Source organism: Nilaparvata lugens, chromosome X (assembly GCF_014356525.2).
Source record: "Nilaparvata lugens isolate BPH chromosome X, ASM1435652v1, whole genome shotgun sequence".
NCBI lineage: Eukaryota > Metazoa > Arthropoda > Insecta > Hemiptera > Delphacidae > Nilaparvata > Nilaparvata lugens.
In genome coordinates this window covers 70,478,968-70,500,237 of record NC_052518.1, presented here as the reverse complement: position 1 = coordinate 70,500,237, position 21,270 = coordinate 70,478,968, and the positions used below count along the sequence as shown (strand labels likewise).

At 34.8% G+C, this 21,270-nt stretch overlaps 2 protein-coding genes across 2 annotated transcripts in view; both read left to right on the top strand.

The window, feature by feature from the left end:
• Positions 1-5,352: 5,352 nt before the first annotated feature.
• On the top strand, positions 5,353-19,968 carry LOC120354651. The gene is made up of 3 exons (XM_039442027.1): positions 5,353-5,703; positions 6,608-6,865; positions 19,894-19,968. Exons 1-3 carry the CDS (start codon positions 5,353-5,355, stop codon positions 19,966-19,968), a joined length of 684 nt encoding a protein of 227 aa, XP_039297961.1.
• The window catches only part of LOC120354421, a 54,657-nt gene continuing 44,551 nt past the window's right edge, over positions 11,165-21,270 (top strand). The window contains exon 1 of the mRNA XM_039441548.1: positions 11,165-11,193. The gene's annotated coding sequence lies outside the window, so the exon portion shown is untranslated. The remainder of the gene's footprint in view (positions 11,194-21,270) is intronic.

The window sequence follows — 21,270 nt, the reverse complement described above, 5'->3', positions numbered from 1 at the left end:
TTTGTCAAATGACAAGCCCTGGTGTAAATAAGCAGTTAGGTAACCATATTGTAGACTTTATTGCCTGTCCAGATACAAGATTACGGGATACCTTTACCTCTGACTTGGGTAAAATGCATGGTATTACTCGTTTGGAAGCAACAATTTATAACTACAGCATTCAAAATAACTATAGCTCTAATCAATTCGACCCTATTCAAGATTGCTTGTCACTCTTAAATGACAGTAAGACTTATTTCCAAAATGCTCCTATATTTTCTGTATCCTTAGCTAAAATGTGGACTAAACTAACAAACAATTTGAAGAATAGCTGTTGTTTGGTTTTTAACAATCTCTTACAATATGTTTACTGGGGAAATAGCAATACCAAGAAATTGACTGGAGTACAATTAAATCTGCCTACCAATCCACAACAACGAAATAAAATAATATCCTATGTAATCTCTGCATTTAGCTTTAATCTACTACCTATTAATTATGTGGAAATTTTCGAGGATGCAGACAACAAGGACAATATTAGTTTTATACAAAAGTGTTATATTAAGAGTGGAGAGACTTATTTCTCCAAGTCAACCACAGTTTTCTCTACCATATCTAAAGTTGTTGACCTAGATGAGTTGGGTCTTGTAGCAACAGGTAACTTGATATCACAAGTCTTAAGAAAACGAGCAAACATAACCTGTAAGCTTCTCCCGCACCCTGTTAAAGAGATACAGCCCTTGTCTCCTATCTCAGTGCTATCAGCCAAGAAGCGTAAGCTAGAACTGGATGAAATTGATCTAAAACGGAGGAAAATTGAGTTTTTAGAGGCTACAGAGAGCATAAAGGAGCAGCACAAACAACTTATAGAATTTGAGGAAGAAATAGAAAATTTGAGAGAGGAGCTTGAGCCATATTTCCATTCACATTGGCGAAATTTTGAGCCTAGTGGAGTTTATAATGTGACTGCATTTTCTGTAAATAATAAAGGAAAATTCCCATATGTAGGTGTTTTAGGAGAAAAGGAAGGTTTGAAAAATGTTTACTTTGTAAAGGGCTCCCATAAAAATGTTTTTATTAATGCATACAATGCAATAGAAGACCTTAAGAAAGTGGGTTATTTTGTAATCCCTTACACTGACAAAAAAGAAATTATTTGTCTACCAAGGGAAGAGAAAATTTGTGTAATTACAGTCAATGGTATGTCAAGCTATAATAGTCATACATTTCCTAGAATAGAATCACTTAAGTTTCTGTCAGATGTATGGAAAAACTTGGAAGACACTCCCTTCACACAGACAGAAGTGGAGCAGTATAATAACATCACAATGCTGGAAATTAAAGGGAAAGTAAAAGTAGGACAGTGCAAAAGATTAGAAGAGTTACCAGAAGGAACAGAGTTAGTCATTATTGCAATAAAAGAAGTGTACAATAGAAACAATACTCGCTATATTCTGCAGTTTGAAAATCTGGAAGAATTGTATGTCTCAAACTATTGGTTAGAGGAAGAATTTGAGAGCTCTAACATTGATTTGAATTATAAAATTAGAATTAAGCTAGATGTTCTAAAGCATAACCCCAGTAGACATAAGGAAAGAGTTGTATTTTGTATTTAATTTAAGGTATTGTAAATAGTCAAAAATGTGAGTGCAGAGAAGGTTGTAATCCAATGTGACATCATCCAGGATAAGAGCAGTTATGGGTAGAGCCAAGGTCACGTGATAGGGGGAGGAGGAGTGGGGGTCGCTGAAATTGCATCGCTGAAAGCATAGCAAGGTGATTTCCTACCTATATGATGATATTGAGGTAAAGTATGTTAGTAGGTCGTTGTTTGATCAGAAATCAGACGAATTGAAGACATTATGTGAACAACAAAGTAAAAACAATAGTTTAAAACATGTTAATACAGATTAGCTAGAAACTAAATTGAAAGAATTAAAAGACAATCTACTTGCACAAACTAAACTTAACTTCATTAACAGGCAAGATTATAATTTGAAAGTAGTTGATCTAGAAACAACATTCAATATTATGTTTGCTGAGGTGCAAAAGAAACTTGATGAAAAAAATTTAGCTTCTCACCAAAAGCTAAAAGATGACATTATGCAAATGATTATGAAAGGTGAAGATTTTCAGAAATATTTAAATGAACAGTTGTTCAACTTTTCATACTATTTGATTGCACAATATGTAAAAAAGAGGTACATCTTTGACATGAGTGAAGCTGTACAACATAATTTGAATCCTGATCAGGTGCAAGAGTTGTTTTTGAAAAGAATGTTCAGTGATAGGCGACCAAGTGATGCAGGAAAAAAAAGAAAAAAATATGACTGGGAAATAGATTAGTAGTAGTGTAGTTTGAGAGTTTAGATATCTGTGATTTTAAAGATTTTAAATATGGGGATATTTTTAATATGCTAATTGGCACCACTTAGAAGCAGGTGTGACTGGGGCAGATGTCAGAACACCTGCTACAACAAAGATGGCCGTCGGGGGCACTTCCTGGGTAGGGGAACCTCTTCCTATTGGTTGGGTGTGGGGACTTTGGTGGGGGATGACTGGGGCAGATGTTTTTGACAGAACACCTGCTACAACAAAGATGGCTGTCGGGGGCACTTCCTGCCTCTTCCTATTGGTTGGGGCGGGGACTTTGGTGGGGGACAAAATGGCCGACACTAGGGAAGGGGGGGTGGAGGGGGAAGCGGGCCGCCATTTTGGCCACGCCCCCTCGCTTCCTATTGGCTGGGGGCGGGGCCGAAATGGCGGACTGGGGGGTGTGGCCACACCCCTTGATTCCTATTGGCTGGGGGCGGGGCCAAAATGGCCGACTGGGGCAGGGGGGGTGGAGGGGGAGGCCACACCCCTCGATTTCTATTGAATACGCAGCTCTCTCAAAACACCACTACTCAGGACTTTGCTGGAATATTTAACAAGAGTGGAATGTGTGATTTTCTAACTACGAATCATTGTTTTTGTTTCCAAGGAGAATATAAAGAAGACTATAATGTAATTGTGAATAATGATGGAACTGTTGGAATTGATTGCTTGACTTGGGTTAATAATAATGTGAGAGTAAAAATTTATAATAAGTTTATTTGTCAAATGACAAGCCCTGGTGTTAATAAGCAGCTAGGTAACCATATTGTAGACTTTATTGCCTGTCCAGATACAAGATTATGTGAAACCTTTACCTCTGACTTGGCTAAAATGCATGGTATTACTCGTTTGGAAGCAACAATTTATAACTACAGCATTAGAAATAACTATAGCTCTAATCAATTTGACCCTATTCAAGATTAGTAGCTATAAATTGTGGGGATGGACCGGTTTTTTTGCGCAATTTGGGGACATCGGCAAGCTCTACTTTGTATGGTATCCCCACTGGATTGTAGTACTTCTGCTGCACTTCTCTATAGTTGTCCTCCCCAAGCAGTTGTAGAATCTTCTCTGACATATCGCTTCCACTGTCCAATAAGTATGGCAACTTTGCTTTAACTCCATGCTTAGCTGACACCATTTTGGAGAATTTTCCTCTCAGGTACAAATTGAATGATCCACACATCTCCTTCTTTAGAATAAAACATCTTTTATCCAGTTCTTGGCAGTCCTCCAAACCACAAACCTTTACCAGCATAATATTGTCACAAAAAGGTTCTGTTATAGGCACAAGATTTGATTCATCCTGCACCAACAGTTCTTCTCCAGCAGTGAAATCAATTTTCCCAATGTCTGTAATAAGGTTGTCATTGCACAGATTTTCTGTCAACAGCCACAAACCAAACCGCTCATTGGTAGGCTTTATTTTATTACCACAGAGCTGAGAAACACTAAACGCTTTGGAAGAAGCCATGTCCACTGTTTTGCTGCTACTATCAAACTGAGCGAATGTCAATTATTCTGGAGTATTTATAGGGATACAGCTAAGGAGAAGGATAATGCGCATGTGCAATGATAACTAGATTTTATGTGAAAAACTTCCAAGTTTTCAAACATCTGACAGAAACTGAAGTGATTCTATTCTAGGAAATGTATGACCATTATAGCTTGTCATACCATTGAGTGTAATTACACAAATGTTTTCCCTCCTTCTCCACTGCAACTGCATTAGCATTGGTAGAAGAACGCTGTGCAAAAATGTTATCTCAGGATCAGATAATGTTGCATGAAAGATTAAGATTATTAACTTTTGATAAAAGATGGACGAAATCTTCTCAGCATTTGTCAGCGGAAAACATGGCAAAAGAGGGATTTATATTTGTGTGTGTACCAGACATTGTGCGCTGTGTATTTTGTTCAATTTATTTGGGAAAATAGGAAGAAAGTGACATACCAGCAATAGAACATGCAAGGTACAGTCCGAACTGTGCATTGAGGAGGAAAGATAATATAACAATTGAAGAGGAGAATTTCGATAATAATATTCTACGTAAATATGAAGAAAGATATTTAACTTTTAACTTTTATTTTGAAAATCATCATCATCATCACATTGTGACTATTGTAAATCATTATCTAATAAAGCAGACTATTTTGCGAGAAATGGTTATTTCTTACATAAAAATCACTATCTGCAATGTGTCCATTGTAAATATATTATCGAAAATCCATTTGAAAAAGTAATACATTTACCGTTTTGTTTATATGAAGAGTGCAAGATAGAAGGAGAAGGAGAAGATTAGTCAGAAAATCCTCCCCTCTGAGGACAAGAATCCTCCCCTCCGATGACAAATTTTTGTCATCGGAGGACAATTTTCCTCTCCTCCGGCTCCCCTCTGAGGATAAAATCAAAGTAGAAATGTACTTACATGTGTTGGTTGATGCATGAATGACAGGTATCGCCTCGGCTATAGATGTGCAGGTATAGATAGATGGCTATCCGGCTATGCTTCCTTCTCAATGTAGCTGCGATTGTCTGATAACCTCTCAGGTATGTTGCCTTGACGAGAGCTCAACTGCTTATGACGTTGGAAACCGAGTTGTGAGGTGAGCACTCCAATGCTGTAAAAACAATGAAATATTCAATAACTGATAATATTAGAAATCAAAAAGCATCACAAGAGGCAGTGTTATTTAAAAAATATAGAATGTTTGAGTGAATGTAACGGTTTTTCATGATTGGAGAGAATACTTATAAATCTGAATGATGTTGATAACAATGTGGGAGGATATAGCAGCATGTGCTGCTCCGTGCTGAGTCCTAGGGGAGAAATTTGAATTTTTTTCACCTTCTAGCACGTGTGGCTCTCACTCACATGAGCCTGGAACAGAGAGAGAAATGCATGCTATATAAACAGATGTAATGTGAGCAAAATTATCATTTACATCAGAGTCACATTCGAGTGTACTACATACTCTACTTCACTATCATACGAGATGAGCTTGTCATCATCATCAATCTCATCCTCATTCATCCTCCCAGATAGCCCACCCGCACATGAGCGTATCTTCAACTACTGGCAGCAGAAAGCTGCCCTCGCTGCCGACGCCTCCGCTGCTGCACCCGCTCCTTCTCCACTCACCATGGAACCACCATCGCCTGGGGAGATCGTACTGGGTGACAGTCCAGTTCAACACTTGGCTCCACCTGCTACCTGGGCACCATGGTGTGCGGTGCTGACAACGCTGAGCAACAACATCAAGCAGAAGCAGGGGAAGAGGAGGTTGGTGTTTGACGAGGCTGAGGTTAGCGGGGATGAGGACGAGACAATCTTCTCACAAACAAAGGTTAGTTTCAACAAATATTATTAACTTGTGTGTCTACAGATTTTTTATAAAACAATCGATCATTGGTAAAAATCTGTACACATACAAGTCTTTGATTATTATTATTATTATCAATTGATAGCAAAGAATTATTGTTAAAAGTAATCAGTCATGCATAAATTATTAGATATTAAGAAAATATTATTTGAACTGATTAGAGATACAATTGAATTGAGATATTATTGTTAAAAGTAATCAGTCATGCATAAATTATTTGATATCAAGGAAATATTATTCGAACTGATTAGAGATACAATTGAATTACAAGATATTATTGTTAAAAGTAATTAGTCATGCATAAATTATTTGATATTAAGGAAATACTATTTGAACTGATTAGAGATACAATTGAATTGAGATATTATTGTTAAAAGTAATCAGTCATGCATAAATTATTTGATATTAAGGAAATATTATTTGAACTGATTAGAGATAGAATTGAATTACAAGATATTATTGTTAAAAGTTATCAGTCATGTATAAATTATTTGATATTGAGGAAATATTATTTGAACTGATTAGAGATAGAATTGAACTACAAGATATTATTGTTAAAAGTAATCAGTCATGCATAAATTATTTGATAGCAAGGAAATATTATTTGAACTGATTAGAGATATAATTGAATTGAGATATTTTTGTTAAAAGTAATCATAGAATTATTCTTTTAAATCAACATTATTTTTTGAAGTATTCACAATGAATTACAAGATATTAGTGTTGGCGGATTCTGCAATACATAAGTTATTACTCACTTTGAGATTGTGTAGTGAATCTATTGATCAAGTTCTCTAGTATGATTTGACAAATCTGATTTGATGATAATCTGAAACAAATAAGACACTAATAAAATATTTTTCAACAGAAACGTGCTGCAGTGGAGGACAGCTCATCACTTGTCCCCTTCATGAAGGAGGTGCAACGGGCAGAGGAGGAGGATGAGGGGGGTAAGATGGACTTTGTTCATCTCATCAATCGGCCCGCGCCCAAACCCTGGGTGCCACTAAGAGAGTTGAAAGAGGATGTACCCTACCCCATCATCAGTGTGAGGGAGGACAGCAATGAACATGGGCGACGTGTTATTTCGAAAACTAGGAGTGTAGGAAGCAAATTGCAGTGTGAGGTATATTTACCACAACAATTTGCTTCCAGCATCAGTGCAGAAAAAATTGTAGAATTTAATAAAAGTTTTAAAAATTTGGTATTGCTAGTATCACATAAGTTGGGGAATTGGACTGATATAAAAATTGTTAAGCATTAACAATTTTTATATATACAATTTGTCGACTTATGTGTTACAAATTGTATAGATGTGTGTGTTAAAGTAGTATTAGTAGTAGTGAATAAATTGTGTACATATTTTGATAAAAAATTGTTTTCAATTCTCACCTGTTTACACTTGTTGTTGTTGATAAGTTCACAATGAATAGTAGAAACATAGACAGAAGAATGGTTCACCTTCCACGTCCCACACTGTTGTGACTGATATGTAAATAAGGTGGGCTCCCCTTTTATAGTTTGTTGCGAGCATGCACAGCACCAAGTGTCTTTACTACTACACACACACACAGCCAAGTGGCTTCACTGAGTTGATGCAACACTCCCCCACATCTGTTTTGGCACACGTTCCTACAGTTATGGGTGGGTCCGATGACATCATTTCCCCCTTTCAAATTGCATTCACCTTTTCAGATTTGTTATTTGAAATAATATTCTTATCATTCGAACAATGTTATAAGCTCATAGCAATCTGATAATGTGTGAATTCATTTTCAACTTGATTGAAAATTAAACCAATTCAATTTTCTTTCGATTAAGTTAGTGTAATGATCAATTAATTAATTAACTTCAGTTAATGTTCAACCATTGAGTTGAAATGTAAGAAAATGGTATGTAGGAGAAAGCAAAGTCCGAGGAAACGAGGTGGAGGAATCTTGAGTTCAGCTGCCAAAGTTCTTAAGGGCATGATGGGCATAGCAGGTAATGTGACATCCACTATTTTGAATAAGCTCATTGACCTTCAACAAAATGAAATTCATCTCCCTGGCTATCAGTATTGTGGCCCGGGGACAAAGGTAAAATGAAAGGTTAAAAAGAGGTGATCAAGGTATAAATTCATTAGATAGAGCCTGTAAGGTACATGATATAGCATATATACAAAATAGCGATAATAAAACTCAAGCGATAGCTGACAGAGCTATAGCGAGCGCAGCATGAGAGATATTCAAAAATCCAGAAACACCCGATGCTGAGAAAGCACTTAGCTATCTTGTTACAAACGTCATGAAAGCTGAAGCAGTGTTTGGTGGGTCTTTGAGAAAGAAGAAGAAGAAGAGGAAGAATAAGAGGAGAAGTTATAGTAATGATATTAGACGCAAAGCTATAGCTCAGTTGAAAGAGCATATTGCAGGAAAAGGGTATTTTTTGAAACCTTTTCCTCCAATAACTAGTGGGGGGAGAGTTTTAATCCCACCCCCTTTACCAGCATCATCATATTGTATGAGTTTATTCCCCCAAAAACAAGTTAAGAAACATAGAACAACAAAGAAGAGTAGGAAGAAGAAGAAGAAGAAGACATGAATATTGAAGGAGAATTGAGTAATTATGATTTGATTGATTGGTCGAAATTATTACAGATTCGGCTAAGAGGTATATATATGCTAGAGGCATTACCCAAAAAAATTCTAAAAAAAGAGAATTGTATTGTGAATTAGGCGAGGGAAAGCGAGAATGGCACGCATTGGGTTGCATATAAAAAAGTTGGCTCTAATGTTTGGTATTTTGATCCAATTGGAAATTTACAACCGCCATATGAATTAGACAAATATTAGAAAAAAGAAATTGGAGTAAATATATTTTATAATGTAGAGCACATGCAACCATTAAATAGTGATTTTGTGGTCATCTTACGTTATTGTTTCTTGCAAATCAGTTGTAATTAAGTGTTTGTTCTGAACACATTACAAGATGGTTGTTATTACATTAAGATCTAACACAAGTAACCTCTATGAACATTTACAAGAAATTATAGAATTAGATAAAAATTGTCAATGGGAAATTGGATTGATTAATTTTCGTAGTTACAATAGTATTGCAAACATTAACAAAGGAACAAATTCCAGCATCAAATATGGTGATAGATTAATTGAGCTGGATACGGGTGCATATGAAGTTGAGGATATTATAAAATCTTTAAAGAATAAATTGAATATTGATGAGAAGAAGAATAAATTGAATATTGATGAGAAGAAGAATAAACTTATTATATGTGCAAACACAAATACTATGGAGATTGAAATTCATTCTGATAAAGCTATTGATTTAACACGTGCTGATTTGATTGCTAAGATACTCGGATTTGATAATGTTGTTTCACAAGCAAATAAATGGCATTATTCCCAGCATTTGGTTAAAATAACAAGCATTGGCAGTATTGTACTCGAGTGTAATTTAGCATGTGGTAGTTACTCTGATGGAAAACAAAAACATATAATCTACGAATTTTTGCCAAAGGTTCCTAGCGGTTATTTAATAAACGAAGTACCATCACCAATTATTTATGTACCTTTGAATATTCATCGAATTCAAACTATTAATGTAAAGGTAACAGACCAGAATGGATCATTTATTGATTTCCGTGGAGATACAATTACAATTACGTTGCACATACGTGAAAAACAAAAGTAAATGTAATGGCTTATCTTGTTTTCAATCCACGTTCAAATAAGACATGTATGCACAATGTCATTAGAGAGATGAACGTGAGAGCGTCAACACCTAAAAACAAACGTGCTTTATCAGCTAAAAGTGTGAGAATATTAGAAAAAATAGGTTTTATAGTTGATTGGCGGAATGTCAGGAGGAGGAGCTGCAATTAGTGAAATTCTGGATGTGGAGACAGAGCTTCAGTTTTATAATGATATAACCAAATTCCAATTTCACACTCATACAGTTTATTTGGGACAAGAAATAAAAAACTCTGACGAGGCACATATAGGCATAAATTCTTTAGATGTCTATTCTTTACCTTGCAAATCATTTATATTCATTGAGAGAATGGTTAGCTGTACAAAACCGGGAGCAGACCCAGCTGTTCCACCGGTTGGGGCAGACTATAAATTAAGCAGTTACGTAATCGGTAACCTTTTTGATGAAATACAATATGAATTAGCAGGTCAACAAATTCCTAAATCAAGATTGATTGGATTAATATCTACAATTAAAGCTATACTTGTGAAGAATATTCTTGATAAAAACACTTATCAGTTGGCTGGTTTTGACAGAGCAGGATATGCGCTAACAGATAATAAATTCACTTTCTGTGTAATGCTAAAATTAATCCTCCCGTTTTTTGAAGATTTTCAAAGAATAATTTTAAATTTGAAACAGGAACTCGTCTTATTGAAGTCACCGATGGACCTAGATTGCATTGAGTCCGCGACTGGAACAAGCATTAGTGTGAAAATTACAAAACTGCAATGGAGAATGCCCTACATAACTTTAGGAGATCACGTAAGACTGAAATTTTTGAGACTGCTTGATGCTGACACTCCACTGAAATTAAGTTTCCGCCATTGGGAAATTTGTGAATCACCAAATTTGCAAAACTCACTTAACCATTCTTGGGCAGTCCTCACCACATTGATTTTTGATAGTCCAAAATACGTTATAATTGCATTTCAAACCGATTGTAAGAATAAAATTAAAAAATCAATATCTAATTCTGATAGCTGTGGTATTTACAATGTGAAAGTATATTTGAACAGTGAGTATTATCCATATGAAAATCTGCTAGGTGAAAAAGAACTATTATACAGAATGTTTCTGGATTTCACTCCATTGTATTATAATCATACAATCAATAGCGAACTCGGAACAGAAATCGACTTTAAGATGTTTTGTGATTCAACACCGCTGGTTGTTGTGGATTGTTCACACCAAACAAGTCATATGAAATCTTCGACAGATGTTCGTATTGAAATGGAATTTAATACTGCAGTACCTGCAAATACTTCTGCTTATTGTGTTTTAATTAGCAATTGTGTGATGGAGTACACACCTCTGACGAGTATGGTGAAAGAAGTTCAGTAATTTTATTGATAGAGTGCACTGTGCGCAATATTATATAAGGTGTGCACCCTGACAAATTTGGCTTATTATCAGTTCCACCTTTGAGCAGGTAACATCTAAAATGTCCTATTCTTTGTGTTCTGATATTTTGGAGAGTAAGAACAAAGTGCAAACTCAGTCTATTGGTATCCAGTGTGATCTCGATTCTGATAGTTTCTATTATGAGCCAAGGTGCAGTACACCGATCCAGAAGCCACAGGAGGTGGAGGAGCAGAAACGGGAGGAGGAGGGGGAGAAAGACAGAGGATTCGATGAGCCCGCCAAACAGAAAGAAGTGGACAAGCAGATGACTACGAAAATTGCTACAGTTGATCTTCACAGGTTTAAACAAGATTGTAATCAAATTATTGTGAAAGAACTTGCTATAATTGGTCAGTTTAATAATTATATTGTATCCCATTTCAAATCACCATTTGCAAAGATGGAATTGAGTGCAAAATTGTATAACAATGTAACATGGTTAGAATGTCACTATCATAAAAAAAAATGGGAAGATGGAGATTTAGAATACACTGACTAATTAATATGTGATTACCTTGTAGGTTATGAAAAAAATTTTACAAAAGTAACTGAGAAAGCAAAGTTTTTAAGAAGATTTCATACTAACGTTCAATGTATACCAGAGGATTTTGCAAAACCCGATTTCAGCTTTTTTACTAGTTCATGGTGTTATGCTGTGTGTAACATTCATAAAAATAGGCCTGATGGATGATGTGCTTTGTTCAGTGCTCAACATTATAATTCTAAGTTGTTTAAAAATATGTATCAAACAAATAATTTCATGTGTGAAAACAATTGAATGCAAAGTATGAAAATGGCCGCGATGTACACGAATTCGCAGAAAAGAAACTTTGCTCATTATGGATTCTTCTACAATGGAAAACAGATTCAGTGTGTTTATTGCATGCATGCATTGAGACTGCATAAAGCAATCAAGAGATGGCTGAAGGGGGTGTGTCTCACTTCTATAAAAAGATCTCGGCACACGTGGTGGTGTTATCAGCTCTAGCTCTGAGCTGCTACTAAACTAAAAAGTGAGAGAAATATTGGAATGAAAAATCATTTGAACACAGAAAAAGTTTATTTACACATTTCACTACAACTATTCATAATTTTATCTTCAATTTCAATAATCTTATCTATACACAAATTATGAGGACGATAAGAACATAGATAGTCTCTTATGTCATTTAAATTAACCGTGCTTAGAAAAATGTCTTTTAATTGTTTCGCCAAACTATAATTTTTACGAGTAGATTTCCTAATTGCACTTTCACACTCATCATACCAATCAATACAGTTTTTTAAAAAGTATACAATTTACATGGATTTAGAAACTTACGTTGTTAATATCGATAATAATGATAATGAATCCAATTCTGATGAAATTACTCATAGCTATACAAAGAAAACAGCGCAACATATTCCCTGCGGGTATTGTTTTGTTGTTAATGATGTGAATTGGAAATCGCTCACGGACCTGTACTCCATAGATTGAGTAATTTAGATGAAAAAATCATGGAGAAATTTCTTCAGGAAATTACAGATCTTGGTGATATTTTGTATGAGGATATGAAATACGAAATTCCGATGCAACATTTATCTGAAAGTCAAGAGCGCGAATTTCAAAATTTGGTAAACTGTGGGCTTTGCACCGAATCGTTCTTAGACACCGATATTCAATGTTGTCACCACGCGCATGAAACCGGAAATTACCTATGTGCAGCCCATGTTTCTTGTAATTTATCAGCTCGTACTCCGGAGTACATTTTGTGTTATTTTCAGTACGCAAAATTAAATTTTTAGATTCCTACAAGTTTACGAATGAATCCTTGGAAGTATTGGTGCGTTATTTGGTAGAGAGTACAGACATGGAAAAGAAGTTTGAACGTTTATTCTCAGTGTTTCATGACCCACCACGCGAACAAAGACATCTCTTGTTGAAAAAAGGAATATATCCTTACTCATACATGAGTTGTCCCGAAAAATTCGCTAAAACATCACTTCCTCCCATCGAATGTTTCCATAATGATTTAACTGATACACCCCTGTCTCGAGAAAAACTGAAATGGCTCAGTGAATATCACAATTTCTATTTATATTTGGATGTGTTGCTATTAGCGGAAGTTTTTGAATCTATGAGGTCTACGCTTTTTTGCTCATATGGCCTTCATGTCACTCATTTTGTTTCCCTCGCGCACTTCACCTGGAATTGTATGTTGAAGTACACTGAGTTTGAACTAGAGTTGATCACACATCCTGACATGCATCTCATGTTTGAGGCGGTGATGAGGGGCGGAGTTACATTTATCGGTAAATGTTATTGTGAGGTGAATAAGAAGCATCTACCTGAGACATATGACCCCTCAAAACCGAGTAATTATCTCCTTTATATTGATGCGAACAGTTTATACTCAGAGGCCATGAGTCGAAACTTACCTGTTGGAAATTTCAAATTCCTCACAGAGGAAGAAATTTCCAAGCTTGATTTCGCGAATTTGGACAGTAATTCAGAAACTGGATATGTAATAGAATGTGATCTCAAGTATCCAAAAGAGTTACATGATCAGCATGCCAGCTTCCCACTCACGCCTCTCCACCAAACACCTCCACATGAATTGCTGTCAAACTATCAAACAAATGAGAACAGTCAAACTGGAACCAAAAAGCTCATGAACACACTTTTTGACCATGGAAAGTACATTGTCCACTACCTCAATTTAAAACTCTATCTTCAGCTCGGTTTGCAATTAATGAAAGTACATCGCATAATTAGCTTTTCCCAATCTCCCTGGCTGAAAAGCTACATCGATTTCAATATCCGTAATAGACAGACCATGAAAAATAAATTTGAAGTATCATTCTTTAAGGCCTGTTGCAATTCGATTTTTGGTAAGACTATACAATCAGTTTGCAAGCATATCAATGTTAAAATTATCACAGACAAAATACGATTAGATAAGTACATTTCAAATCCGTTATGCAAACGCTGGCAAATAATTAGTCCAAACGTGATCGCGGTTTTCTCTCGTAAGTGTGAACTGAAAATGGACCAGCCTATCTATTCCAGGTTTTCCGTACTGGAGTTGAGTAAATTCCATATGTACAATTTTTTCTATTGTAAATTACAAAAAATTATACTGTGGGATCGCGTAGAACTCTGTATGACTGATACCGATAGTTTTCTTTCAAATGTAAAAGTAGAGGATGTGTATCAGTTGATTGAAGAAAATTTGAACCTTTTCGACACTAGTAACTACCCCCCTTACCACCCCTGCTTTTCCATGGAGAGAAATAAAGTTGTAGGAAAGTTCAAGGATGAGACAGCCTCAAAACCTATCCGTCAATTTATTGGGCTTTGATCTAAACTTTACCCATATTTAGTATGTAATGAGAATGAAGAACCTGTAAATAAATGTGTAGCAAAGGGTGTACAGACAGGAGTGGAATGTAGAAAACTTAATTTTAATTTATACAAGAAATCGTTGATTAAATGTTGTGAGCACATTGAAAAATTCAATATGATGAGATCCTATAATCACACCATGTATCAGATTGAATGTGCAAAAATCTGCTTGAGTCCTTATGATGGCAAGAGATACATTGAGGAGAACGGTGTTGACACTTTGCCTTTTGGACATTATAGAGTGCCGACAATGCTCTAACTGATAGATGCTCTGACTATCCCACTCACAAATATGAGTTGAAAAGTGAAAAAGACTTGCTTCAAGCCGATCTCATTGAGATGAGCAGTTTATCACGTTTTAATAAAGGTCATAGGTATATCTTAGTTGTTATTAATTGTTTTTCAAAATTTGCATATTGTGTACCATTAAAAGATAAGTCAAGTCAATCTGTATTTGATGCACTCGAACCAATTATTTCTAAAAATAAGGGAGTTAGGTTGTTCCAATCAGATCAGAGAACAGAATTCTTTAATTCAAAATTTAAAGTGTTATTAGATAGATACAGTATTAAACATTACCATGTTTTTAGTGATAAGAAAGCTTCCATAGTTGAAAGGTTTAATAGAACAATTAAAGCAAAAATTTATAGATATTTAACTGAACGTGGAACCAAAAACTGGATAAGCCAGCTAGACAGTTTGGTTCGGAATTATAATGCAACAATGCACACTTCAATTAGAATAAAACCTAAAGATGTGCGCAAGAAAGATCATAATCATGTTTTAATGTCTTTGAATTCTGCATTCAATATAAATTGAAAAATTCAAAACCAAAATTTAAGCTAGTAGATGTTGTACGAATCTCAAAGAAAAGGGTTTTTTTTCAATAAATCTTATAACATAAATTGGAGCACAGAGTATTTTGTGATTCATTCTATATTCCCTTCTCAACCTGTAATGTACAGCTTGCAAGATCTAAATGGGGAAGTAATTAGTGGTAGGTTTTACGGAGAAGAAATTAAAAAAAACACAATTAATCGAATCAGAGAGACAAGTATATCTGATTGAAAAAATATTAAAGCGTGATAAAAGAGGATTGCTTGTTAAGTGAATTGGATTTTCAACACCCAGTTATATTAGTAGAAGTCAACTATTAGATGAAAAATAATCTATTGTAATATCATGTTGTAATACATTGCATTTACTGTAAATGTCACAAAGATTTGGTGTAAATATAATACGTCTTTATCAAAAAATGCTTCTCAGCTTCATTTCAATCTGTAGTTTCATTTTCGTAATTTGCTTTAGAAAATCTTCGACCAAGCCATAGATAAGGAGAAGCAGACCATATGCATTCTTGTAAAGAGGGTGCGGGAGAGAGAGGGAATGATATATTGAAGTGAGAAACTTCTATCAGTTTGCTAGTGCATTGCTGTGAAAGGGGAGTGACAGCAAGCACGCATCGACCACATTCCTATGTGATAAGCCATACACACCCACACCCTGAGAGCCATGTGGTGACTGACACACCCCCTTCGATAACAACAACATGATAACTTACAAAAAATTATTAGTTCCTTATCAATATGTAAGTATTTTTAAAAATATCTAAAAATACTTACATATTCGCAGACCTATTTCACTCAGGCGGGTTGGTATCTTAATACTCAACGCCTATAGTTACCATAAAACTCTCTTAAGAATATGCGATTCCCACTCACATTCAATTCCCATGAACGAGAATTAAAACTTCTGACATTATCCTCATTCAAAACCACTGAATATTCTTTTGGTAACTTAATAGTGTGTTTAAAGTCACCTTCACTATCAATATCGATAATTTTAAGGTGAATTTCGCCATTATCGGCAAATGTTACCTTCGTTACTATGAACCAATCAAAAGGATAAAATTCATAACTCCAATAGGCTAGTGGATTTGCTTCTACAGAGAACTCATTGAAACTTCTCCAATCAAAATAGTGAGACATTATGAACTTATCAGCTCAACTGTTTAGAGAGAAGTGACGCGCGTGCTACACCCCCCTATTGCTGAATGTTTCCCCAGAGAAATGACACATGTGCTACGCCCCCCTCTGGCTGAATATTTCCCCCTTCTCAAATTCTATGGATAAGAGTGTATGCCTTCATATAACTCCTACATAAAAAAAACTGTTACATTCAATCATAGACGCATGAAAAAAATGTATAGTCTGATTTATCATCTTGAAGTATCATGTGTTTGTGTTAGCAAGAAAACCGTTAAAGTTCACTGTACTTCAAATTCAAATTTCTCCCTCATATGCCAAATGTTATCCTTTCACAAGATTTTATGTTTTTGGAGACAACACAAAGCCTTTATATTGGGCTAGGCCCATTTTTGTTGTTATCATTTCCGCAACCTGATTTTTGAAAAGGTTATTTTGCTTAGCTTCTATCCAATTCATATTAAAACTAACGCGTGCATACCCACTGACGATATCATAAGCTATCTTATGGATGAATAAATTAAGATAATCTATGAATGCAGCCGAACATTGCAGTCTCATAACAGACCCCTCTTCCAAATTTTTAATTGCCTCAGCTATTTCATCACAAACGCTTTTCACAGCGACTTCCATCTCGTTTTTCTTAAAAAAATCTCCTATATCATTTTTAGTTGCATACTTGTCTGCAATTTGATTAATCAGAATAGCAATAGCATCTTTTGTAATGAATTGTTCAATACCATCCATAATATTAGCTTTTATTGCACTCGTCATTTCAGATAATCGTTTCTCAAACTCTTCCTAGTAAATTAGTAAACTAGTAAATTTCTGCAAAGATTCTAAATATTGCTTATCAATTGGTGATGGGTGTGTTTCATTTACTTTAGTAAAAATGTCTGTACTAAGCTGTTTTAATTTAGTATTGAGGTAGTTTCTGTCCAAGACCTCTAAATTCTTAATTTTATCTGATATGGCTTTTAATTTCTCATCTAAATAACCTTTATCAACTTTATCGTTGTTAATACTGATCAACTGGGATGAAAAGCTGTCTGTTAAAGTTTTCACTTCTCCTAGAGCAGATTCTGAAGTTAGAGTTCTCTCTGCAATAGCTTTATCGATATTGGCGCTAAAATTTTGTAATGAACTTAGAATATGTTCTCTTTCAATCATGCTCACACCGATATTCTTAGTATTTTCCAAAACGAGTTTGGTTATTTGTGAATCTAAATAAAATTTCACAGCTTCGCTGATTCCTTGCTGATTTATCGATTCAATTATTCTCTGTGTTATCAAGTCAATATCGCACGTAAGATTAGCACTACTAGGTGTATCAATCCGACCGAATCAATGATAAGTCATCGTTACACTAAACAATTAGTTTTGCTCCTTTTAGCTCTTTAATTATAGACACGATCTCAACATTATGTCCAGTGTTGCCAGAAGCTTTTGAGGAATAGAGTAAATTTAATCTTTCCACTAATTTGTCAAAATTATCAAAGTAATAATAAATTCTATCATGAGAATAATTTTTTTGCAAATTTCAATAAACCCCATCCCTTCTTTTTACTAATTTTTTTACTGGGAAATAATTTCTGAATCATTTGCGATTTAATTCCCTGATTATGTTTAACATACCCTCTTTGATCTAAATGTATGCCTGTAAGTGTTGAGATTTTTTCATACTTATCCAGATCTCTCTGATTATAAAGATTCGAATTCGGCCTTGAACTGAATAATAACTCAAGTAAACCATGTGTTATACGAAATCTCTCATTATAAATTTCTATATAACCGTTATCAAATATTACTTGCTGATCTCCAATATAATACACGTTATCTTTAGAATCGTATGAAATTCCATAACTAATTGAATTATTCAATTTTTCCGCATGAAACGTTTTTAGGTATTGTGCCAACACCTCATCGTTTTTACTAGAACCAAGTAAACTGTTTTCAAATTTAGTTGAGCTTGAAAGATTCTCTGTTGAACTCCCATAGCTTTTATCATAACTCATCTCCCCCTCCTCCTCATCATCAATCTCCATGCTCTCTTCTTCCTCTTTTACTTCTTCCTTTTTTGGTGTAAAACCATGATTAGAGTGGAAACTGGATTTGGTTTTTCCCAGTTCAATTATGGGCTCTATCAACGGTGAGAGCATTTCCCTATTGTATTCCTCCAATCGTTTTTTCAAAATTAAGTAAGCTTTTATGCTTGTCACTGATTACTTTCCTCAATTTCTTAATCTTATAAATTAAACCGACGTTCTTTCTATTTAGTTTTCTCCTGCGTGTTTTAGACAACATGACTGTACAAAGAATTAATCTATACTGAATGGTAAGAAACGTATCGAGTGAATCTCGGTACTTACCACTATTAATTCCACACTTGGTCATAATAGTTACAAAATTATGAGGTTTACGATTCCAAACTTTATGGCAAAGTTTACTGAAATCTTTATAAGAAATATCTCCTCCAACATGATCTCTGTGAATTAATTTGAGACTCAATAAATCTATCTTGAAGATTATAATCATATTCGCATTGTCCCTAGTGAAATTTTTCTGCATAGCTCCATAACTCTGAATTGAATATGCTGTGTCAATATTACGATGTCTGCCCATAGTAAAATATTCTCTTATTTGAGGTACATGATTAAGTTGTAAATTGTCAAATATAACTAAAGAATATTCTGATATTTTGTTCAGATGTGGTATAGATTCAGAATTGTTGTTTATATGAAATTCAATATGCTTTATGTTTGAAAAAACGTTTTTTAAAAAAATATATTTATCTTGATACTCACTCTTGGTATGTTTATCGAAACGGTGTGTTGTAAACGATTTTGCAACAGATAGAAAGGGGTTCAAATTCGATTTTACATCCAAACTGTTGGTCAGAAAGCCTAAATTGAGAGTTGAAAAAATGTTTGATTTTCACTTTTTATTCACGTGAAGAAACGTGATCTTCACATTGTGTGTTAACATGGATAATATCATCCTGAGAGCTCAGAAACCAGTCTTTATTGATATCAATGAAGATTTTATATAATCAATAGAGGCTCATTGTCTGTATTTACCATGATTTCTATTTGTTTGTATTTACTTCTAATGATACCCATTTACTTTTATTGATATCACTAAAAGTTCAGTGGTAACAATAGATTTTTGTTGACTGTATTTACCATTATTTCTATTGATATCACTGAACGTACAGTGATATGAATAGAAGTTCATTGACTGTATTTACCGTGATGTGTATTGATATCCATGAGCTCCTATTGATTTCCATGAACATATATGCTCATGGATATCAATAGAGTTTTTCTATCGATTTCTATGGATCTCTTCCACTAGGGCTCCTCATGAATATGTAGGTCTATGATCAAAGCTGTATGCCTGCAGATACTTCTCCAAAGATCTAAGTCAATTAAAGAGTGGTTTGATAAAGAAAGCTAAAGGAGTGAGGAGACCAATACTTGGACAAGAACTGTAAAAATCACACCCAGATGCTGAGCGATACATCACCTTCAGTCCTTTCAGGACTACCTCGAATGCCTCTATGATAACAAAGACATCTCTAGGGAGCAGGTGATGTTTGGTACTAGAAAACATCAAATTATGATGGTGCAGAAAAAGAAGGCGCTAAGCAATGCTGATGAAAAGAGACATATATTGGATGATGACTTCCACCTTGTGGGCTACTAGTACCTCAAGCCGATTAAACTGCTGTGTATTGTCATGGACAGTACTGGTAAATTGAGTTGGAGTAGCCATATAGAGTATCTGTGTAAGAAACTGTCCTGAATTATGTATGTACTGAGGATACTAAAATGTTGTGTCAGTAGAGAGGTACTTATTCTGACTTACTATGGTGGTTTATTTAATTTCCATCTCAATTATGGTCTCCGTCTTTGGGGTAACTCAAGTGATATAAAGAAGGCATTAATTTGGTAGGAAAAGCCATTTGCTGTAAAAATAGATTTATTGAGCTTGAAATCATGACTCTTCCTCCATTGTACATTATTTATTGTAACCTGGTCCGTCTTGAAAAAACCTAACTCTATTTAAAAGACAAGGCCATCAGCATGAACATAGAACTAGAAATAACCTAATTACCCCATACATCAGACTGCAAAATTTATTCAAAAGCCATAATTATCAACAATACTTATTATTCAATAGATTACCGAAAGTAAAAATTTACCACAAAAAAGTTCATATCCACAGTAGCACAATGGCTTAAAAACAGGCTTTTTATACAATTGGCGAGTACCTTAATTATAACGTGAGCATCTGACTGTTTAATATTATACAGTATAATTATATTAATGATCTTTTTGATGGTGTGTTCAGTGAGTGTCACTGCTTTTGCAGATGATACTGCCTTGACTTACTCTGTGGATCATCCTCAAATTTTGGAAGGTAAAATGCCGGATGATTTGAATATTTATAAATATTGGTTCGATCTAAATCATCTGACTCCAAGTACAAAAACTAGATATATTTATTCAGTTATAGATGTTTTATTTAGTTATAGAGTGACAGTTGAAATGCCATTTACTCTATAATATTATAAATGTGCGTGGTTTGGCCAGAGCATTTTTGAATTGTAGCGCCAAATTCCAGACTACAGTTCTGCCCGTAGCAGGCTTGTTTGCGCTAGTGTCAATGGTCCAGCTGTTTGGTTTGTCGAGGAGAAAAAAGCCCCAGTCATCTTGTTCTTGTTCAGTCGTCCATTTTAGTTTGTCTTGTCTCGTTGTCTTGTTGTGAAGACCGAGTTTGTAATTTTTAATGTAATTTCAATTGGAAATTTCTTGTTGATAATTGTTTGAGTATAGTGTGTGTGAATTATAAATATAACAGCGTAAATAGTGTTGAATTGAATCAATTTGAATCTATAAAGAATCCAGTTTGAGCTTTGTTCAAAAATACAGTATACAGAGCCTGCAAGTTGAACATGGAAAACCAGCCTGGAAGCAAAAACCTATCTTTTTCCCAGATTTCTTC

Bases quoted from the DNA above. Each gene is read 5' to 3' on its own strand.
- LOC120354651 (XM_039442027.1), top strand. From the start codon at position 5,353: ATGAGCTTGTCATCATCATCAATCTCATCCTCATTCATCCTCCCAGAT. The intron at 5,704-6,607 runs GTTAGTTTCAAC...ATTTTTCAACAG, and splicing joins CAATCTTCTCACAAACAAAG to AAACGTGCTGCAGTGGAGGA. The intron at 6,866-19,893 runs GTATATTTACCA...ATGATGGTGCAG, and splicing joins GAAGCAAATTGCAGTGTGAG to AAAAAGAAGGCGCTAAGCAA.